General features: G+C 42.0%; 2 protein-coding genes across 2 annotated transcripts in view; both read left to right on the forward strand.

The window, feature by feature from the left end:
* Positions 1-19: 19 nt before the first annotated feature.
* Positions 20-1742, forward strand: LOC118393926 (cytochrome b-245 light chain-like). The gene is made up of 3 exons (XM_052460776.1): positions 20-48; positions 252-333; positions 729-1742. Exons 1-3 carry the CDS (start codon positions 20-22, stop codon positions 924-926), a joined length of 309 nt encoding a protein of 102 aa, XP_052316736.1. The 3' UTR covers positions 927-1742.
* Positions 1743-2997: 1255 nt separating this feature from the next.
* LOC118393927 (transcription factor 25-like) overlaps positions 2998-24476 on the forward strand; it is a 36514-nt gene continuing 15035 nt past the window's right edge. Inside the window, exons 1-10 of the mRNA XM_052462309.1 lie at positions 2998-3359; positions 3770-3919; positions 4082-4150; positions 9540-9661; positions 9804-9869; positions 9949-10031; positions 15455-15585; positions 19633-19732; positions 21148-21241; positions 21386-21478. Of these exons, the coding sequence (XP_052318269.1) occupies positions 3138-3359; positions 3770-3919; positions 4082-4150; positions 9540-9661; positions 9804-9869; positions 9949-10031; positions 15455-15585; positions 19633-19732; positions 21148-21241; positions 21386-21478 (1130 nt within the window). The 5' untranslated portion in view covers positions 2998-3137. The remainder of the gene's footprint in view (positions 3360-3769; positions 3920-4081; positions 4151-9539; positions 9662-9803; positions 9870-9948; positions 10032-15454; positions 15586-19632; positions 19733-21147; positions 21242-21385; positions 21479-24476) is intronic.

Consider the following 24476-nt stretch of genomic DNA (forward strand, 5'->3'; position numbering starts at 1 on the left):
CCACTGACCAGGAACTACTATGTCAGAGCGTTTCTACATGCAGCATGAGTACATTGTGTGTCAGTCTAGTCAGATCTCTGGGCTGAGACAACATTCTTTCCCTTCACTGTCTCCTTCCAGCTGTATCAGAGACAGGTTGTGTCATTGTGCACAGTCATTCTCGACACCATCTTTATTGTTTAAATATCACATTGCATGTTATCAGTGCCTTGCCTTTGTAACACTCTTTCTCTGTGTGTGGGTGTTTATAGGATCTGCGTTCCTGGTGGTTTCATCCTTGCAGCTGTTCTTGGCTGTGTCTGCCTCGGCATAGCTAGCCTCATCTACCTTGCGGTTAGTATTTCAAGTATTTGACCCAAGTTAGGTGGTCAGACAACAACAAGGTAGCGTTGTTGTCTGACCGCCATATAGAGGCAGTGTGATAAATCTAATTGGTGCAATATCTGCTGATGCTATCAGTTGATGCAACACTCAGGTTTCCTGTATGAACCTACTGTACTTGATTTACAAGGAAGCGTTTGTTTTCCCTCTGGTATTTTGTATTGAGACATTATTAGCTAGTTAAGAAACCTAGCCTGTCAGGGGAGTAACTTGGCTGTTATCACCTATTGTTGTTGGGAATCCAGTGCATGCATGTTTCTAGAGAGCAGCACCAGAGCAACCCATTTATCTATGTTATTGAGGGAGCCTGAATGATCTTTCGTCTATTGTGTCTGTATGTCTTCCAGGCGGCCATCCGAGGGGAGCAGTGGGAGCCCATCCTGCCCAGGAAGGAGAGTGCCCGTAAGCCGGTGGGAGAGAGCATCAAGCTCCCTCCCCAGAACCCACCACCACGCCCACCCGCAGAGATGCGCAGGAAACGGGCAGAGGACCTGGAGGCGGCTGCCTATGTCAACCCCATCGCTGTCACTGCCAATGATGACTAGATCCCCTTACTGTTCCTCCTTCAGGCCTGTTGGGCTAAGCTCACTCAGGTTAGCTTATGGTTCCACTGAGCCCCAACCTAAACAGATCTACAGTGGAGCCCCACCCAGGCCATGCTCAGTCCCAACTGCCTTTGGCTGAGGGCCGAATCCTAAATTGAGATGGATAAGCTTGCATAACTTAGGTTTTCTGTAAATTGGGAATTGGCGTCAATGGGAATTTTTTATGGACTGGGATCAAGTTTGGAATCAGGCCTCGGAGAGTAGAGGGTTGTGGAGAGGACACTGCTGCTGATGTTTGATGATGTATAAGGGATTGTATTGAACTGAGATGTGGCTGTGCCTTAGTTACTGCAAAAGGGGTGTGTCCTATATCTCTGCACCACCTGCCACATCTCTTTCAGTTATAATTTTGGTCCCCAAAAGGCTTTGGAATGTACATGGAAAAGTTTGTATTCTTGTTGCGACAGTAAGTTATATTGAGAGCAATTGAACAAATGGATGTGGATGAGAATAAACCACATTAACTGGTACAGACCTAATGAAATTATTAAAAGACAATGAAGAGCTATTTCTACATTTTGTAACCTCAAAATATACTGTATTATTTTACACTGGAATGTTAATTGTTTATAAGCAAGCGCTGTTTTGCGTTATCTATTTCTCTTTTTGGTCGGTTTACTATGTCAGTGGTCAACTAGCTGTATTATGGACAGTTGTGTATTCACCTCTCTACAAAATAATGTATGTCTATGTTTTATGCTTGTTATGCTTTTGATACAATCTGAAAATAAACATAGTTATTCTAGTTATTTAAAATGTGCATGTTTACCATATAACAATTCATGTTTCTGTCTTTTTCATCATTGATGAACTGTGGGTTTGGAATGACAATTACGTGTCATGTCTCAAGTTGTACATTTCCTCTTTTCTAATAGTTCCTATGAACCCTATGCATTTAACGGGTTCCTTCTCACACCGCAACACACAAAGACGCTCACACACTTTATTACGACACATTGGAAGTTTGTGCACTATTCAGATCATACACAGCCACAGAGATGTCATGCATTAGTTATAACAGATTATACAGATTATGTTTATATACCCTAATGACATTTCCAGAGGTTGTGACATACACACACATTTCTTTTCTCCATATGAAGCAACTTCTTAATTCCTATGGTCATAGGTGACCTTTACCTCAAGAATGAGGAATATAATGTGTGTTTCCTTGAGTGCTCTGAGTTTGGCAAACATTACATCATAACAGCAACAGGAACAGGTGAAACTTCCTCATTGGTTGATCTGTGTTATCCGTCTAATTTATTAGTTATAATGGCCATTTCTTGACACCATGACACACTGCACTTGTACATAGCCCATCTGTTAACAGCCCATCTATCTACCTCATCCCCATACTGTATTTATTTATTTTGCTCCTTTGCACCCCAGTATCTCTACTTGCACATTCATCTTCTGCACATCTACCATTCCAGTGTTTAATTGCTATATTGTCATTACTTCACCACCATGGCCTATTTACTGCCTTAACTCCCTAATCTTACCTCATTTGCATTCACTGTATATAGACTTTTTTGTTTTCTTTTTTTCTACTGTATTATTGACTGTATGTTTTGTTTATTCCATGTGTAACTCTGTGTTGTTATATGTGTCGAATTGCTATGCTTTATCTTGGCCAGGTCGCAGTTGCAAATGAGAACTTGTTCTCAACTAGCCTACCTTGTTAAATAAAGGTGAAATACAATTTAAAAAATAAAAGGTATTGATACACCCATGGCAACTCTTGTTTACAACAAAAATATGCATTTGTCATAGGCTTTGAAACCATTAACTGACTTTACACCAACAGCCTTAGCAGTGGTTGCCACTCATCCAGCATGCAAATAATCGTTTTATTTCCCATCGTCTTATTTCCCAATAATCGTCTTTAGTTCCCATTTGTGTTAACGAATTTCAGGAATTTTCAGAGCCTTTGTCCTTACGCACTACTGCTATCTAGTGGTACAAAGGTAAACGGCAGCGAACTGTGATAAAACGAAAATAGTTGGCATGCACCAAGATTGTCTACATGGAGCACCCGTAGAATAAACTCTTTGGCATGCGTATTTTGCTCATTTTGTTCATGGCTGAAGCTGGGTCAAATCCCAGCTGAACCATAACCCATCTTCGTGACAACTCTGTCCCGGGAAGATGTCGAGCCGTGCTCTGAGGAGGTTGAAGGGGAAACAGCGGGGGCAGGAGGCCCTGGACCTCGATGATCTTGTCCCAGGCGAAGGGCCAGAGCCAGAGGAGCAGGCTGCGGATTTTGAGGAAGAAGAAGAGGAACTGGAAGAAGCTGTTCTCCAGCCTGTTAAGAGCAGCATCAGAAAAGCTAAGAAGAATAAGAAAAACTTGAGCAACATTTACGAACTGGTGGAGTGTTTCTCCTTTTCTAACACACATTGCAAAATGTTTACGAAATGTCTCGCTAACTGCCACGTAGCTCCACCCCCTAGGCTACATAACTGTGTGACAAAGCTAGCTGGCTATGCTAGTCAATGAAAAAAGCAGCAGGACACAGTGACATATGCAGAATGTCAACAAATCAAACCAGCATTATACTGACTAACCGATTTTGCCTGGCCAGACAGGAGTCATACAGTACACCCCCTTGCCTTGACCATATGAATGTCACGATGATGGGTTGGAATCCCAATGGCAGGAAATTAAGGCAGAGACTGACCAGAGATGAATTAAAACTGTGCAATGTAGAGATGTAATCTCTGATATACAACCTTAACCTGAGCCTTTCTGTCCTTCTTGCTGGAACCACATCACTGCAGATATGTGACGCAGAGAATGAAGCAGAGAAAGCCACGACGGATGACGACACAGTGAAGCCAGAAGAACAGAATGGTGATGAAAGCAAGGAGAAGAGTGACAGCGGGGAAACAGAGAAGAGAGATGCACAGCCTGAGACGGGTGCTGCGAAGGTGAGGAGAGAGATGGACACCCCTGATACACTGTAGCCTCCACAGTACTATGGGGTATTGTGAGCCCCATTCCTTCTCAGTCTTGTTGTTATTATGGATGATCAATCTAGTTGAAATGTTTTGAAGAGTTGTCTAATAGTTTTTATTTTCTTATGATGTCAGTCCGGAGATAAAACAAGCAAGAAAAAGAAGAAAAAGAAGAAGAAAAAGAACACTACAGGAGATAAACAGGTATAAAGCATCAGTCCATCTTGACAAATCACTTCCACATATGTCTCCCAATGTGAGGGCACTGTTGTGCACATTGCCATATTAACCACTGTTGTGCACATTGCCATATTAACCACTGTTGTACACATTGCCATATTAACCACTGTTGTACACATTGCCATATTAACCACTGTTGTACACATTGCCATATTAACCACTGTTGTGCACATTGCCATATTAACCACTGTTGTGCACATTGCCATATTAACCACTGTTGTGCACATTGCCATATTAACTACTGTTGTGCACATTGCCATATTAACCACTGTTGTACACATTGCCATATTAACCACTGTTGTACACATTGCCATATTAACCACTGTTGTGCACATTGCCATTACACTGTTGTACACATTGCCATATTAACCACTGTTGTACACATTGCCATATTAACCACTGTTGTACACATTGCCATATTAACCACTGTTGTACACATTGCCATATTAACCACTGTTGTGCACATTGCCATATTAACCACTGTTGTACACATTGCCATATTAACCACTGTTGTACACATTGCCATATTAACCACTGTTGTACACATTGCCATATTAACCACTGTTGTGCACATTGCCATATTAACCACTGTTGTACACATTGCCATATTAACCACTGTTGTACACATTGCCATATTAACCACTGTTGTACACATTGCCATATTAACCACTGTTGTGCACATTGCCATATTAACCACTGTTGTACACATTGCCATATTAACCACTGTTGTGCACATTGCCATATTAACCACTGTTGTACACATTGCCATATTAACCACTGTTGTACACATTGCCATATTAACCACTGTTGTACACATTGCCATATTAACCACTGTTGTGCACATTGCCATATTAACCACTGTTGTACACATTGCCATATTAACCACTGTTGTACACATTGCCATATTAACCACTGTTGTGCACATTGCCATATTAACCACTGTTGTGCACATTGCCATATTAACCACTGTTGTACACATTGCCATATTAACCACTGTTGTGCACATTGCCATATTAACCACTGTTGTACACATTGCCATATTAACCACTGTTGTACACATTGCCATATTAACTACTGTTGTGCACATTGCCATATTAACCACTGTTGTGCACATTGCCATATTAACCACTGTTGTACACATTGCCATATTAACCACTGTTGTGCACATTGCCATATTAACTACTGTTGTGCACATTGCCATATTAACCACTGCTGTACACATTGCCATATTAACCACTGTTGTACACATTGCCATATTAACCACTGTTGTGCACATTGCCATATTAACCACTGTTGTGCACATTGCCATATTAACTACTGTTGTGCACATTGCCATATTAACTACTGTTGTGCACATTGCCATATTAACCACTGTTGTACACATTGCCATATTAACCACTGTTGTACACATTGCCATATTAACCACTGTTGTGCACATTGCCATATTAACCACTGTTGTACACATTGCCATATTAACCACTGTTGTACACATTGCCATATTAACCACTGTTGTGCACATTGCCATATTAACCACTGTTGTGCACATTGCCATATTAACCACTGTTGTACACATTGCCATATTAACCACTGTTGTGCACATTGCCATATTAACCACTGTTGTGCACATTGCCATATTAACCACTGTTGTACACATTGCCATATTAACCACTGTTGTGCACATTGCCATATTAACCACTGTTGTGCACATTGCCATATTAACTACTGTTGTGCACATTGCCATATTAACCACTGTTGTGCACATTGCCATATTAACTACTGTTGTGCACATTGCCATATTAACCACTGTTGTGCACATTGCCATATTAACCACTGTTGTACACATTGCCATATTAACCACTGTTGTACACATTGCCATATTAACCACTGTTGTGCACATTGCCATATTAACCACTGTTGTACACATTGCCATATTAACCACTGTTGTGCACATTGCCATATTAACCACTGTTGTGCACATTGCCATATTAACTACTGTTGTGCACATTGCCATATTAACCACTGTTGTACACATTGCCATATTAACCACTGTTGTACACATTGCCATATTAACCACTGTTGTACACATTGCCATATTAACCACTGTTGTACACATTGCCATATTAACCACTGTTGTACACATTGCCATATTAACCACTGTTGTACACATTGCCATATTAACCACTGTTGTGCACATTGCCATATTAACCACTGTTGTGCACATTGCCATATTAACCACTGTTGTACACATTGCCATATTAACCACTGTTGTACACATTGCCATATTAACCACTGTTGTGCACATTGCCATATTAACCACTGTTGTACACATTGCCATATTAACCACTGTACACATTGCCATATTAACCACTGTTGTACACATTGCCATATTAACCACTGTTGTACACATTGCCATATTAACCACTGTTGTACACATTGCCATATTAACTACTGTTGTGCACATTGCCATATTAACCACTGTTGTGCACATTGCCATATTAACCACTGTTGTACACATTGCCATATTAACCACTGTTGTGCACATTGCCATATTAACTACTGTTGTGCACATTGCCATATTAACCACTGCTGTACACATTGCCATATTAACCATTGTACACATTGCCATATTAACCACTGTTGTGCACATTGCCATATTAACCACTGTTGTGCACATTGCCATATTAACTACTGTTGTGCACATTGCCATATTAACTACTGTTGTGCACATTGCCATATTAACCACTGTTGTACACATTGCCATATTAACCACTGTTGTACACATTGCCATATTAACCACTGTTGTGCACATTGCCATATTAACCACTGTTGTACACATTGCCATATTAACCACTGTTGTACACATTGCCATATTAACCACTGTTGTGCACATTGCCATATTAACCACTGTTGTACACATTGCCATATTAACCACTGTTGTGCACATTGCCATATCACTGTTGTACACATTGCCATATTAACCACTGTTGTACACATTGCCATATTAACCACTGTTGTACACATTGCCATATTAACCACTGTTGTACACATTGCCATATTAACCACTGTTGTACACATTGCCATATTAACCACTGTTGTGCACATTGCCATATTAACCACTGTTGTACACATTGCCATATTAACCACTGTTGTACACATTGCCATATTAACCACTGTTGTACACATTGCCATATTAACCACTGTTGTGCACATTGCCATATTAACCACTGTTGTACACATTGCCATATTAACCACTGTTGTACACATTGCCATATTAACCACTGTTGTGCACATTGCCATATTAACTACTGTTGTGCACATTGCCATATTAACCACTGCTGTACACATTGCCATATTAACCACTGTTGTACACATTGCCATATTAACCACTGTTGTGCACATTGCCATATTAACCACTGTTGTGCACATTGCCATATTAACTACTGTTGTGCACATTGCCATATTAACTACTGTTGTGCACATTGCCATATTAACCACTGTTGTACACATTGCCATATTAACCACTGTTGTACACATTGCCATATTAACCACTGTTGTGCACATTGCCATATTAACCACTGTTGTACACATTGCCATATTAACCACTGTTGTACACATTGCCATATTAACCACTGTTGTGCACATTGCCATATTAACCACTGTTGTACACATTGCCATATTAACCACTGTTGTGCACATTGCCATATTAACCACTGTTGTGCACATTGCCATATTAACCACTGTTGTACACATTGCCATATTAACCACTGTTGTGCACATTGCCATATTAACCACTGTTGTGCACATTGCCATATTAACTACTGTTGTGCACATTGCCATATTAACCACTGTTGTGCACATTGCCATATTAACTACTGTTGTGCACATTGCCATATTAACCACTGTTGTGCACATTGCCATATTAACCACTGTTGTACACATTGCCATATTAACCACTGTTGTACACATTGCCATATTAACCACTGTTGTACACATTGCCATATTAACCACTGTTGTACACATTGCCATATTAACCACTGTTGTGCACATTGCCATATTAACCACTGTTGTGCACATTGCCATATTAACCACTGTTGTACACATTGCCATATTAACCACTGTTGTACACATTGCCATATTAACCACTGTTGTGCACATTGCCATATTAACCACTGTTGTACACATTGCCATATTAACCACTGTTGTACACATTGCCATATTAACCACTGTTGTACACATTGCCATATTAACCACTGTTGTACACATTGCCATATTAACCACTGTTGTACACATTGCCATATTAACCACTGTTGTACACATTGCCATATTAACCACTGTTGTGCACATTGCCATATTAACCACTGTTGTACACATTGCCATATTAACCACTGTTGTACACATTGCCATATTAACCACTGTTGTACACATTGCCATATTAACCACTGTTGTGCACATTGCCATATTAACCACTGTTGTACACATTGCCATATTAACCACTGTTGTACACATTGCCATATTAACCACTGTTGTGCACATTGCCATATTAACCACTGTTGTGCACATTGCCATATTAACCACTGTTGTACACATTGCCATATTAACCACTGTTGTGCACATTGCCATATTAACCACTGTTGTGCACATTGCCATATTAACTACTGTTGTGCACATTGCCATATTAACCACTGTTGTGCACATTGCCATATTAACCACTGTTGTACACATTGCCATATTAACCACTGTTGTGCACATTGCCATATTAACCACTGTTGTGCACATTGCCATATTAACTACTGTTGTGCACATTGCCATATTAACCACTGTTGTACACATTGCCATATTAACCACTGTTGTACACATTGCCATATTAACCACTGTTGTGCACATTGCCATATTAACCACTGTTGTGCACATTGCCATATTAACCACTGTTGTGCACATTGCCATATTAACTACTGTTGTGCACATTGCCATATTAACCACTGTTGTACACATTGCCATATTAACCACTGTTGTACACATTGCCATATTAACCACTGTTGTGCACATTGCCATATTAACCACTGTTGTGCACATTGCCATATTAACCACTGTTGTGCACATTGCCATATTAACTACTGTTGTGCACATTGCCATATTAACCACTGTTGTGCACATTGCCATATTAACCACTGTTGTACACATTGCCATATTAACCACTGTTGTGCACATTGCCATATTAACCACTGTTGTGCACATTGCCATATTAACCATTTGCTTTAACAGCATTTTATTGTGTATTGAGGCTATGGGGGTGCTGCCCTGACGCCGTCTCACTCCGTCACATTGGCTGCTCTGTCTTATGTGTGGTTGTCAGGAGGGAGCTGGGGATGACATTGACGCGTTGCTGGAGACCATAGAGCAGTCTAATGGACTGACCCTGCAGAGTGAGGGCTGTGGAGGCTCAGACAACAGGCCTGTGCTCTATGTGGAACACAGGTGAGTAGGTTAACAGCACAGCAGCCAATCAGACATCAGGTCTCTTAGTGGGGTAATGTCATACAATCATAATATACTTAATTTATGGCAGTCATTTACCAGTGATACATTTTATTGGGACATACCCTATTTTGTTTGTTAGGAACCTGAATCCTGAGACTGAGTTGAAGAGATACTTTGGAGCTCGAGCAGTTCTTGGAGATCAAAGGTAAGATATTCAAAGAACTCCTACTAACTACTACTATTAAAGGTTACAGTGTAAGGCCATCTCATAATTCTTTCCTCAGACCTCGTCAGAGACAGAGACAGTTCCATCGCAGCACCTGGATGACCATCCCTAAAAACACCTGGCCACGCTTCAGTCGCCCAGGTCAGACCTACACTCAACTTCTCACACTCGGCATCGCTCAGAACGCTGAAAGCCTTGTGAATAAATACTATTTATGCAACATTTAACATAAATGTTTTTGTGGATGCAAATGTAATTAAGTATCTCACATGACAAAGTCACAAAACAAAAGATAATGCCCTCATACTAGGGCTGTCCCCAACCCCAAAAATGATCAGTCAACCAAGAGTCGTCTGTTCTTTCGAGCAATTGATTGGTCTAAATTTTAAAACGTGCATTTTTCCATATATTTTGGGCTCCCGAGTGGCGCAGCTGTCTAAGGCACTGCATCTCATTGCTAGAGGCGTCACTACAGACACCCTGGTTTGAGTCCAGGCTGTATCACAACCAGCCGTGATTGGGAGTCCCATAGGGCGGCGCACAATTGGCCCACGTCGTCCGGTTTTGGCTGGTGTAGGCGTCATTGTAAATAAGAATTTATTCTTAATTGGCTTGCCTAGTTAAATAAAGGTTAAATAAATAAAAATATAATAATATATATATATATGACATGTGCTATATGTTTTAATCAAATCAACTATATGCACTGAGCTTGTCTGATGCTTTAAGCGAACTTTTTGATTAAATATTTAAGACACACAAAAGACACCCATCAACAGTGTATAGCACTGTCCATGTTTCTGAAGCCATTTCTGACTGAAAATTATGTTACCGAAATCCCTAATTTGTTTAGGAAAAACATTCCCTATTCCCTCAACCCTTGCTCTCTCTATGTGACACCGGTATGCTTTGCATGCACGTGACCAATAGGGCCTGATATATAGCATATCATAATCACATCAATAAATTGGTTATAACAATCTCTGAACACTGTAAGACAAACACCGTAACACAAACACTCAAACATGCAACAGAAGCAGGAACTGCCTTATTTCTGTAGATATATATGGATGATTTATAAAGCCAGGCACGTTTAACAGTTAGACTATTGATTATAGACCTAATTAAGTTGATGTTTCCTCTCTCCTCACTTAGTCAATTAAGGCAAGGGCTGTTTTCTCATCTCCTAACTCTGCTGCTGCCTCTGGTGCATTGTTATCAACACCAATATGCCGGTGAACTTTGCTATTAGCAACATGGTCTAAGCAAAGGCGACAATTCAACAGCGCACTGATGTTTCAGAACCGCAGACAGCGACCACTGTCCAACGCAGGAGAAAGCACATTTAGTTATAAAATAATATAATTGTATTTTTGTTGCACCATTGTTCTTACGTAGTATAAGCATATACAATTCCAGTATCACGTCTTAGACTGATGGGCTGTTCCATCCGCACGGCCTTCACAATGGATCAGTCCACTCAGACAGGCGCAAATCAGACAGGTGTCATGTACAGCATGATTGTTATTATTATTTTATTATTTTGCTTCTGCTCAACTAAAGAAATGTTGGTCGACCAAACAATCGACCAGTCGACTAAATGAGGTTAGCCCTAACTCATACAATATTTTAGTGTAACTATGATGGCATAAATTAAGTTCATGCAAACAATTGAGAGGCATGACAGGATCCCCATTAGCTGCTGCCAAGGCAGCCGCTATTTTTCCTGGGGTCCAAACAGGAACAGACAAATAAGCTTGGGCGATACCCCGTTATGCAGTATAAATGGTTTATTTCAAAATTCCGACTGTATGATTTTCAATACCGTTCAGAAATGAATAATGAAAAATCATTTTTGGGGTTAAGGGCACCCCTGCCTCGTGAGGTTGCATACTACTTCACTGCTTATAAATATAATTTAAGTTACTATAAGAAATCCTAAGATGTGTCAAATAAATTATATCCAGCTCATGGCTCCAGCTATGCATTTGGTTTCCTAACTTGCTAGCTAAGTGGCTAGATGTCAAGATCAAGGTTCTTGGTTACAGAAGAGACATTCAATCCCCTCCTGGATCAAGATCCATGTTGCCTAAATGGTTTTGTGTGTAAATAAAACAAAATATATTTTTATTTTATTTGTATTCATTATTATTTGAAATAGTGCCCCTTATGTGCATTTTGGGTAATACCATATACCCCGATATGTTACAGAAACGGTATGATGGTAAGAAAATCTGGATACTGCCCAACCCTACAAAACAACACATCAAAACAATAGTCTACATCATAAATAAATCAACACATTACAACAACAAACATTGTGTACTATACAAATTCACACTGCTCCACCATTACAAATGTACAGTCTAAATTTACAACAATACAATATTACAATGTGTGTATCTCTTCGCACTCCACGTTGTGAGGTGTTGTTTTATATTTTTAAAATCTGATTTTATTGCTAGTTTGGGTTACTTGATGTGGGAGAGAGTTCCATGTAGTCTTGGCTCTATGAAGTACTGTGCGTTTCCCAACCTCTGTTCTGGCCTTAAGGCAGGCCTCTACAACCCTGTTCCCGGAGAGCTACCATCCTGCAGGTCTTCACTCCAACCCTAATCTAGCACACCTGATTCTAATAATTAGCTGGTTGGTAAACTGAACCATCTTATTTACAACTGGGGTTGGAGCGGAAACCTACAGGAAGGTAGCTCTCCAGGAACAGGGTTGGAGACCCCTGCCTTAGGAACTGTGATGAGACCCTTGGTGGCATGTCTTGTAGGGTATGTATGGGTGTCTGAGCTGTGTGTTAGCTGTTTGAACAGATTGTTTGATGCTTTCAACACATCAATACCTCTCACAAAGACAAGTAGTGATGCAGTCAGTCTCTCCTCTACTTTGAGCCAGGAGAGATTTACAGGCATGTTTTTGAAATGAGCTCTCTGTGTATTGTACATTTAAGGGCCAGTCACGTTATAGCTCCAGACTCCACTATACTGTAGCTCCAGTTCTCTGAAATACATGTTGATATGCCAGTTTCTATTTATTAGGATTCAATCAATTATGCTTATTTGAATCCCCATCTCCTCGTGCTAACGCCTCTGTGTTGAGCAACAAGGCGACATTATCACATTCAGAATTGTCATCTGTGGGACTCTAAGACTCCTGGTTCAGTTTGGGTAGCGTATAACCAATCAAGAGTAGCAGCAGAAGAAAGTACATGTTAACAGCAGTGGGCAGCTGAAGCCTTGTTGACAGAGACAGCTTTTCTGTGTAGGATCACACTAAAGGCTGTGTTCTGTGGCTTTAAACGTTGCCCTATGACGTCTTGTTAAAAAAACAGTCCAATCACCACATGTCATTAATCAAGTGCTGCCTAGCCCTCGACCTCAAAGACTCTATTGATGTTTGGGAAAGACTCCCTTGATGTTTGGGTCCATAGTGCTCCTGGTGTTGTGGGATACTGGGCTGTTTAACCCAGAGCTGAAGTTGAAGAAGAATCAGAGTCTCTGTTATGTCAGTGTTAGCTACTCCTCAGGGTGTTAAAGCTCCCCCAAACTCAAGGCTTCTGCAATCACCTGACTGGAGATTTGGTCTGGGAAATATAATTTCCCTCCCAAAATATAGCTGGGTGATTTTATCTTTTACCTCTCACTTTTTGAGTGGTCTCAGTGCCTTGGCTTGAATGTGGTACACCAGGACTGCTGTATCACCGTGAAATGCTTCCCTCTCCTTAGCCCAAAGTGTGTTCATTCAAAATCTAGGGTGCTATACTGTACATGGGCATGGAATGAATGGGACAGATTGCAATTTTTATTCCACTTAAATATCTACGGTGCATTCGGAAAGTATTCTGACCCCTTGACTTTTTCCACATTTTGTTACGTTACATCCTTATTCTAAAATTGATTAAATATTTTTTTCTCATCAATTGACACACAATACCATAATGACAAAGCGAAAATAGATTTATAGAAATGTATTCAAAATAAAAAACAGAAATGCCTTATTCACGTAAGTATTCAGACCCTTTGCTATGAGACCTGAAATTGAGCTCAGGTACATCCTGTTTCCATTGATCATCCTTAAGATGTTTCTACAACTTGATTGGAGTCCACCTGTGGTAATTTCAATTGATTGGACATGATTTGGAAAGGCACACACCTGTCTATATAAAGGTTCCACAGTTGACAGTGCATGTCAGAGCAAAAACCAAGCCATGATGTCAAAGGAATTGTCCGTAGAGCTCCGAGACAGAATTATGTCGAGGCACAGATCTGGGGAAGGATACCAAAACATTTCTACAATTAGGCCTTTATGGTAGAGTGTCCAAATAGAAGCCACTCCTCAGTAAAAGGCACATGACAGCCCATTTGGAGTTTGCCAAAAGGCAACTAAAGACTCTCAGACCATGAGAAACAAGATTCTCAGGTCTGATGAAACCAAGATTGGCCTGAATGCCAAGCGTCATGTCTCGAGGCTACCTGGCACCATCCCTACCGTGAAGCATGCTGGTGGCAGCATTATGATGTGGGGATGTTTTTCAGTGGCAGGGACTGGAAGGCTAGTCACGGTCAAGGGAAAGATGAACAGAGTAAAGTACAGTGTGATCCTTGATGAAACCTGCTCCAGAGCACTCAGGACCTCAGACTGGGGCGAAGGTTCAGCTTCCAACAGGACAACGACCATAAGCACACAGACACAGATCTGCAGAGAAGAATGGGAGAATCTCCTCAAGTACAGGTGCACCTTAGAAGACTTGAGGCTGTAATAACTGCCAAAGGTGCTTCAACAAAGTACTAAGTAAAGAGTCTGAATACTTGTGTAAATGTGATATTTCAAATTTCTAAAAACCTGTTTTTGCTTTGTCATTATGAGGTATTGTGTGTAGATTGAGGGGGGAAAAACCATTTATTCCATTTTAGAATAAGGCTGTAATGTAACAAAATTTGGAAAAAGTCAAGGGGTCTGAATACTTTCCGAATGCACTGTATAGCTAGCTATATATCGAATTGTCTTATCATTATCTTTATTCCACATACACATCTATATCAAATTTATGCAATTTCAACATACTGCAACTGTACACACATTTAACCAATAATGTGTATAAATCCTGGATGACTGATGGGGCGCTGTATTGAAGCTACCGCGCAGCCATCTTGGTACTCCTCCTCAATTGTAAATATATATATATTTTTTAAAGCCCTCACCTCCCTGTAGACTGTCTCGTCATTGTTGGTAATCAAGCCTATTACTGTTGGGTCGTCTGCAAACTTGATGATTGAGTTGGAGGCGTGCATGGCCATGTAGTCATGGGTAAATAGGGAGTACAGGAAGGGGCTGAGCACACACCCTTGTGGGGCCCAAGTGTTGAGGATTAGCGAAGTGGAGGTGTTGTTTACTACATTCCCCACCTGGGGGCGGCCCGTCAGGAAGTCCAGGACCCAGTTGTAGAAACTTAGCCTCTGAATGGGCAATACATAGCATCAGCAATCCAGAGTTTATATACGTCATTGCATGTAACTCACATAGAATAATACTGTTCGTAATATTTCCTCCCTCAGGTATCTCAATGACCCTACTGGAGTCCAGGGATGGTCTACAGTACTTCACCTTCGAGCACAGCCGGGACTACCAGCAGATTCAGTTCAAATTCCTGGACTCAGTGGAGTCCATGGATCCCAACAACATTGTGGTAAGGCTACACCCACGGTCTCAGGGAGATTGATCAGCAAAGTCGTGATGCGCGTCTCAAATATCTAGGACAACTGATTTGCATGAATTTAGATTCTAGATAAATCCCGACTAAGATTAGGTCACGGCATGAGAAACTAGAGGTGAATTCATTTGAAATTTCAGGTTGAGGACATACAGTAGCAAGAATAAGTATGTGAACCCTTTGGAATTACCTAGATTTCTGCATAAATTGGTCATCAAATTTGAACTGATCTTCATCTAAGTCACAACAATAGACAAACATAGTGTGCTTAAACTTATAACACACAAATTAATGTCTTTTTGTTGTATATATTGAATACATTATTTAAACATTCACAGTGTAGGTTGGAAAAAGTATTTGAACACCCTAGGTTAATGACTTCTCCAAAAGCTAATTGGAGGCAGGAGTCAGCTAACCTGGAGTCCAATCAATGAGACGAGATTAGAGATGTTGGTTAGAGCTGCCTTGCCCTATAAGAAACACTCACAACATTTGAGTTTGCTAGTTCACAAGAAGCATTGCCTGATGTGAACCATGCCTCGAACAAAGATATCTCAGAAGACCTAAGATAAAGAATTATTGACTTGCATAAAGCTGGAAAGGGTTTCAAAAGTATCTCTGAAAGCCTTGATGTTCATCCATCCACGGTAAGACAACGTGTCTATAAATGGAGAAAGTTCCGCACTGTTGCTACTCTCCCTAGGAGTGGCCGTCCTGCAAAGATGACTGCAAGAGCACAGTGCAGAATGCTCAATGAGGTTAAGAAGAATCCTACAGTATCAGCTAAAGACTTACAGAAATCTCTGGAACATGCTAACATCTCTGTTGACAAGTCTATGATATGTAAAACACTAAACAATAATTTATTTTAATTTTATTTTATTTCACCTTTATTTATTTAACCAGGTAGGCTAGTTGAGAACAAGTTCTCATTTGCAACTGCCACCTCGCCAAGATAAAGTATAGCAATGTGAACAGACAACAACATAGAGTTACACATGGAGTAAACAATAAACTAGTCAATAACATAGTAGGAAAAAAATTATCTATAAACATTGTGTGCAAAAGGCATGAGGAGGTAGGCAATAAATAGGCCATAGGAGTGCATAATTACAATTTAGCAGATTAACACTGGAGTGATAAATGATCACAGAAACATGTGCAGGTAGAGATACTGGTGTGCAAAAGAGCAGAAAAGTAAATTAATAAAAACAGTATGGGGATGAGGTAGGTAAATTGGGTGGGCTATATACCGATGGACTATGTACAGCTGCAGCGATCGGTTAGCTGCTCAGATAGCAGATTTTTAAAGTTGGTGAGGGAGATAAAAGTATCCAACTTCAGAGAATTTTGCAATTCGTTCCAGTCGCAGGCAGCAGAGAACTGGAAGGAAAGGCGGCCAAATGAGGTTTTGGCTTTAGGGATGATCAGTGAGATAAACCTGCTGGAGCGCGTGCTACGGGTGGGTGTTGCCATCGTGACCAGTGAACTGAGATAAGGCAGAGCTTTACCTAGCATGGACTTGTAGATGACCTGGAGCCAGTGGGTCTGGCGACGGACATGTAGCGAGGGCCAGCCGGCTAGAGCATACAGGTCGCAGTGGTGGGTGGTATAAGGTGCTTTAGTAACAAAACGGATGGCACTGTGATAAACTGCATCCAGTTTGCTGAGTAGAGTATTGGAAGCTATTTTGTAGATGACATCGCCGAAGTCGAGGATCGGTTTTGCGGCATGAGTGAAGGAGGCTTTGTTGCATAATAGAAAGCCGATTCTAGATTTGATTTTGGATTGGAGATGTTCGATATGAGTCTGGAAGAACAGTTTGCAGTCTAGCCAGACACCTAGGTACTTATAGATGTCCACATATTCTAGGTCGGAACCATCCAGGGTGGTGATGCTAGTCGGGCGTGCGGGTGCAAGCAGCGAAAGGTTGAAAAGCATGCATTTGGTTTTACTAGCGTTTAAGAGCAGTTGGAGGCCACGGAAGGAGTGTTGTATGGCATTGAAGCTCGTTTGGAGGTTAGATAGCACAGTGTCCAAGGAAGGGCCAGAAGTATACAGAATGGTGTCGTCTGCGTAGAGGTGGGTCAGGGAATCGCCCGCAGCAAGAGCAACATCATTGATATATACAGAGAAAAGAGTCGTCCCGAGAATTGAACCCTGTGGTACCCCCATAGAGACTCCCAGAGGACCGGACAACATGCCCTCCGATTTGACACACTGAACTCTGTCTGCAAAGTAATTGGTGAACCAGGCAAGGCAGTCATTAGAAAAACCGAGGCTACTGAGTCTGCCGATAAGAATATGGTGATTGACAGAGTCGAAAGCCTTGGCCAGGTCGATGAAGACGGTTGCACAGTACTGTCTTTTATCAATGGCGGTTATGATATTGTTTAGTACCTTGAGCTTGGCTGAGGTGCACCCGTGACCGGCTCGGAAACCGGATTGCACAGCGGATTTGAAATGGTCAGTGATCTGTTTGTTGACTTGGCTTTCGAAGACCTTAGATAGGCAGGGCAGGATGGATATAGGTCTATAACAGTTTGGGTCCAGGGTGTCTCCCCCTTTGAAGAGGGGGATGACCGCGGCAGCTTTCCAATCCTTGGGGATCTCAGATGATACGAAGGAGAGGTTGAATAGGCTGGTAATAGGGGTTGCGACAACGGGGGGTTTATCGGTGGTGACCGTGTTACCTAGCCTCAGTGCAGTGGGCAGCTGGGAGGAGGTGCTCTTGTTGAATGGTGTTCATGGGAGGACACCACAGAAGAAGCCACTGCTGTCCAAAAAAACATTGCTGCATGTCTGAAGTTTGCTTAAGTGCACCTGGATGTTCCACAACGCTACTGGCAAAATATTCTGTGGGCAGATGAAACTACAGTTGAGTTGTTTGGAAGGAACACACAACACTATTTCTGGAGAAGAAAAGGCACAACACACCAACATCAAAGCCTCATCCCAACTGTAAAGTATGGTGGAGGGAGCGTCGTGGTTTGGGGCTGCTTCAGGGCCTGGACAGCTTGTTATCATCGACGGAAAAATGAATTCCCAAGTTTATCAAGTTGTTTTGCAGGAGAATGTAAGGCTATCTGTCCGCCAATTGAAGCTCAACAGAGGTTGGGTGATGCAACAGGACAATGACCCAAAACACAGAAGTAACTCAACAACAGAATGGCTTCAACAGAAGAAAATATGCCTTCTGGAGTGGCCCAGTCAGAGTCCTGACCTCAACCCGATTGAGATGCTGTGGCATGACCTCAAGAGAGCAGTTCACACCACACATCCCAAAAATTTTGCTGAACTGAAACAGTTTTGAAAACAGGAATGGTCCAAAATTCCTCCTGACCGTTGTGCAGATCTGATCCGCAACTACAGAAAAATGTTTGGTTGAGGTTATTGCTGCCAAAGGAAGGTCCAGCAGTTATTAAATCCAAGGATTCACATACATTTCCATCCTGCACTGTGAATGTTTACACAGGTCACAACAATTTATGGGTTCACATACTTTTTCTTGCCACTGAACATGGTTTCTAATGTTTAGACAAACGGTGATCCTTCCCCCTGTCCCCCCCCACAACTCCGCCGCCCGTCTGCCTGTCTTCCCCACCTGTCCCCCCCACCCCCCCTGTCCACCCCAAACTCCCCAACCTCCCCCGTCTCCCCCCTCTCCCTCACCCTGCCCGTCCACCCTACCCTCTCCCTCCCTCCCCCACCCTCTACTCTTCTCCCCCCTGTCCCCCTGCCCTCCCCCATCTCCCTCACCCTGTCCACCCCAACCTCCCCGTTTCCCCCACCTTCTTCCTGTTTCCCCCACCCTCTTCCTGTTTCCTCTCCCTGTCACCCCCGCCCTCTTCCTGTTTCCCCACCCTCTTCCTGTTTCCCCACCCTCTCCTTGTCTCCCTGTCCCCCGCCCTCTTCCTGTTTCCCCCACCCTCTTCCTGTCTCCCAAACCTCTCCCTGTCTCCCCAACCTCTCCCTGTCCACTCCACGCTCCCCCTGTCCTCCCCCATCCTACACTCTCCCCAGGCCCTGTTACAGATGAACCCCTACCACATTGACTCCCTGCTGCAGCTCTCTGATGTCTGCCGCATACAGGAGGATCAGGAAATGGCCAGGGACCTAATCGGTGAGTATCAGGGACCTGATTGGTGAGTGGGATTCCAGTCTTTGCTCTGGTTGGCAAGAAGGGTCATACTCAAAGCTCTGATTGGTGAGTTGAGGATCCTCTCTGCTGTATCCTCTTGCTCTAGGTTTGTAAATGTGTCATGAGACCCCTTTGGTATGTTTCCTTGGACTCTTATACAATTTAATCTCGGTCCCAGATAAATAGTTGAAATACGTTTATGCAACATTATTCTTGATAAACATTGGTGTACTTTGGTCAGTACATGTTACACCTATACCACACATTGCTCTAGTATGTCAGATATTACCTGATGCCAGGGTTTCTTCAACTATGGTTTGGGACCCAAAGTAGGCCCTGAGCATGTGAGTGGTGGGTTGCGAGTTAGGAGTAAACATTTATAAACACACACTATTTCTTCTTAATTTGGGTGGTTTGAGGACAGTAAATTTCTCATTTGGGTCTCGAGCTGAAAAAGCTTAAGAACCTCTGCCTTATGCAATTGATCTAGATAAGGTTTAACAGTTAAATTGAGTCCGCTGTATCCACCGCATGTTTATTCTCTGAAAGACTCTAAATTGGGGGGGGACAACAACAAGGGGCCAGCATGCAATGTAGCGTATTTGAGATTCCTCAGGTAATGCATTTAGGCAGGAAATCTTACCATACTGTTACTCCAAGTCTGTCGCTACTAGCCTGCTAACATCGTCTATGAATGAGTTGATAAATACAGTTAAGGTTTGAGCAGAGCTTTGGTCAGGGCTAAATCACATCAATACAGAGCAAGCAAAAGCAGCTTCCATTTACAGTGACTTCTCTCTGACATCCAAGGTGAAAGTAGATTTTCAACCACACGTAACTGAATTGAACCCATCTACAGTATTTATTGGTTATCTAGCCACATGTTTGCACTGTACGCAATACATTCAAACAACCCACTGATTGTTCCTATATAGCGACTGAAAGTGCTTGTCAAGATTATTGATGTGTGGGTGTGGCCCCTCTCATCCTGTCAGCTGCTCCTGATCATGCTAATGAGGTCCTACTCAAATCAACTCATTACAGCAGCTCTGGAATTTTTTTTATACAGTTGTATAATCTTATTTTGCAGGGGCTTATTACATTGGGATCCTACCAGTGCTGCTACCTCTAGGTAGCTAGTCTTGTTGATGTAGTTGTTGACACCGGAACTTGCAAGGGAGAAGGTGAGGGGTTTCACTTAAAGCTGTTTTCATGCCTTCCAGCAGAGGGAGACATTTATGTTTTTACAAAAGACAAACACAGACAGGTGGAAGGTATGGGTATGGTGATCTACCAATTGAGAATCACTGAGACTATTTAGCAGCCAGGTAGTGCTGGCTAAAGTGATATATTTTCACTTGTCTTTGATATAAGACTGTGTGGTGTGTGTGTTTCAGAGCGTGCCCTGTACAGCTTTGAGTGTGCATTCCACCCTGTGTGCAGCCTGACATCAGGAACCAGCAGACTGGACTACCTGCGACCAGAAAACAGGTTAGATAATACATCTCTGCTATACAGGTCATTCCACAAACACTGTTATGAAGGGCCTTTTTCTTAAATTTCCATTGAATATTTAAATTTACAATGTTTATAATATAAGTATATTCTTTGTCTGTATATGTATCCTCTCTGCAGGGCATTCTACTTGGCTGGTTATAAGCACATGATGTTCCTGGAGAGGAGGGGATGCCCCCGGACAGCCCTGGAGTACTGCAGACTCATCCTGAGGTGTGTGTGTGTGTGTGTGTGTGTGTGTGTGTGTGTGTGTGTGTGTGTGCGTGTGTGTGTGTGTGTGTGTGTGTGTGTGTGTGTGCACCCCAGGTGTGTGTGTGCAGTGTGCACCCCAGGTGTCAGGGCTAGAGGGAAGGTGAGAATCGCATAATGGAAGAAGTACAGCGACGGTCTAAGACAAAACAGTGCAGATAAAGACTAAATGTGTGTTATTTATTCGGACAAAAAGAGCCAATTGAAAGACAAAATGTGTGTTATTTATTCGGACAAAAAGAGCCAATTGAAAGACAAAACAGTGCAGATAAAGACTAAATGTGTGTTATTTATTCGGACAAAAAGAGCCAATTGAAAGACAAAACAGTGCAGATAAAGACTAAATGTGTGTTATTTATTCGGACAAAAAGAGCCAATTGAAAGACAAAACAGTGCAGATAAAGACTAAATGTGTGCATTTTAAAGATTAGGGTCTAATACATGTTTATCAATTCACTGATTTCCTTATATGAACTGTAACTCAGTAAAATCTTTGAAATTGTTGCATGTTGCAACAGGTGTATAAAACCGAGCACACCGTCATGCAATCTCCATAGACCAACATTGGCAGTAGAATGGCCTTACTGAAAGAGCTCAGTGACTTTCAACATGGCACCGTCATAGGATGCCACCTTTCCAACAAGTCAGTTCATAAAATTTCTGCCCTGCTAGAGCTGCCCTGGTCAACTGTAAGTACTGTTATTGTGAAGTGGAAACGTCTAGGAGCAGCAAACGGCTCAGCCTCAAAATAGTAGGCCACACAAGCTCACAGAACAGGTTTGCGAAGTGCTGAAGCAGAGCAGCCGCACACAAGCCTAAGATCTGATCTCACTAATGTTCTTGTGGCTGAATGGAAGCAAGTCCCTGCAGCAATGATCCAACATCTATTGGAAAGCCTTCCCAGAAGAGTGGAGGCTGTTATAGCAGTAAAGGGGGGGACCAACTCCATATTAATGCCCATAATTTCGGAATGAGATGTTTGACGAGCAGGTATCCACATACTTTTGGTCATGAAGTGGATATAAAAAACAGATTGTTCAAACAATTTAAATAAAATATATTAATGATGTGATATTTGTAGTTTATTAAATGGCACAAAGGCTGTGCTTTGCTAATCTGCGCCCGATCCCAATTGTTAACTAAAATGTCCTCTTATAAAGATTCCTTCTCATATATTATCATAATAAAGATCATACCACACTTCATATCAACTAAACAAACAAACAACCCAAGTCAGATTTCTATATATTACCCAGGAATGACTCCTCTATAAGGATCCATTACTGGTCATAAAACCTGGCTAAGCGGTATGACAGTACAACACCCATGGGACAGTCCACACACTATGGAAGGGCTATTACTACACATGCATCTGCCTCAGCCCTGTGTTTTGGGCCTTTAGCCTTTATCTTATCTAGGATGTGGTGGTCATGGTGTATTAAACATTATGAACACCTGCTCTTTCCATGACATAGACTGACCAGGTGAATCCAGGTAAAAGCTATGATCCCTTATTGATGTAATTTATTGAAGGGAAGTAGACAAGGTTAAAGAAGGATTTTTAAGCCTTGAGACAATTGAGACATGGAGTGTGTATCTGTGCCATTCAGGGGATGAATGCACAGATACAAGACAAAATATTTAAGTACCTTTGAATGGGGTATGGTCGTAGGTGCCTGGGTTTTTCACACTCAACAGTTTCCCGTGTTTATCAAGAATGGTCCACCACCCAAAGGACATCCAGCCAACTTGACAACTGTGGGAAGCATTGGAGTCGACATGGGCCAGCATCCCTGTGGAACACTTTCAACACCTTGTGGAGTCCATACCCAGATGAATTGAGGCTCTTCAGAGGGCAAAAGCGGGTGCAACTCAATATTAGGAAGGTTTTCCGAATGTTTTGTACACTCAGTGTTTATCTATGATTTCCGTCAAACACTGGCTTCCTCCCCTCACGGTGGTGTGTGTGCTCTGTATAAGCATCCATGGTGGAACACGTTGTGACGGCTGTCCCTCTCAGGCCTGCTGTGTTATGATCAGGAGGACCTTATCTCTGCTTCAGTAGATGACTGATAGGAATACCAGATGAACGGCCCTGCCACCCACAGCAGCTCTGTCATATACCACATAGAGGGCCCTGCTTTTTGTTGTGGAAATGGAGGCACTGCTTTTACCGGTATTTCCAGCATTATCCAATAGTGTTGGGAGGTAGAAAACCATAGTAAATGTTGTTTAATTGACACAAGCTGTCTCCAATCAATATCTGACCGTGACTCGAACCCAGGTCCAGCGACTGCCAAGCCCTTAACCTGTTACTCCAAGAGGTCCGAACCTCTTGACGAGCTTGCTAGGTGTTGGATTATGGTTGCTTCACTACCCCCTTCCTTAGGGAGAGCGTGTCCCCAAGCTATGCCTAGTCCCTCACGAGTACATGCCGCTCGGATGGCCTAATGTGCACCAATCCCACTTCTGACACCAATGTAGCAAATTTGGAGGGTAGCCCCGACCGGGACTCGAACGCGGATCCACAAACCCAGATCCAGTGACTGTCAAGCCAACAGGTGTTGATTTTATAGTTGCTGGATCCGGGTTTGAATCTGTTGGGGCTACTACCCCCCGAATTACATACAGTGTATTTCAATGGTTGGTTTCATTGAATGTCCCCTTTAACTGACCCCAATTTACAAATTTTTAGCTACAACTTCCAAGTCTGTTGGAGAGGATCAGCTTGAGCAAAATAAGGTGTAGAATCACTGATTTACAAATAGTATTCCCTGCCAAATGATAGTAAATAATTATATCACACGCACCACAGACATTGATTGATTGGAGACCTTGTCAATTCAATTACATTTCCTCAATTACATTTCCAATGGCACAGATTCTGGTCACGGGTTGTCATGGGTCCACTTTTAATAAAGAAACCATTTATTTTATTTCTGTAATGTTTATTTATATAGTA

This window comes from Oncorhynchus keta, chromosome 14 (genome assembly GCF_023373465.1).
Source record: "Oncorhynchus keta strain PuntledgeMale-10-30-2019 chromosome 14, Oket_V2, whole genome shotgun sequence".
Taxonomy (NCBI): Eukaryota; Metazoa; Chordata; class Actinopteri; order Salmoniformes; family Salmonidae; genus Oncorhynchus; species Oncorhynchus keta.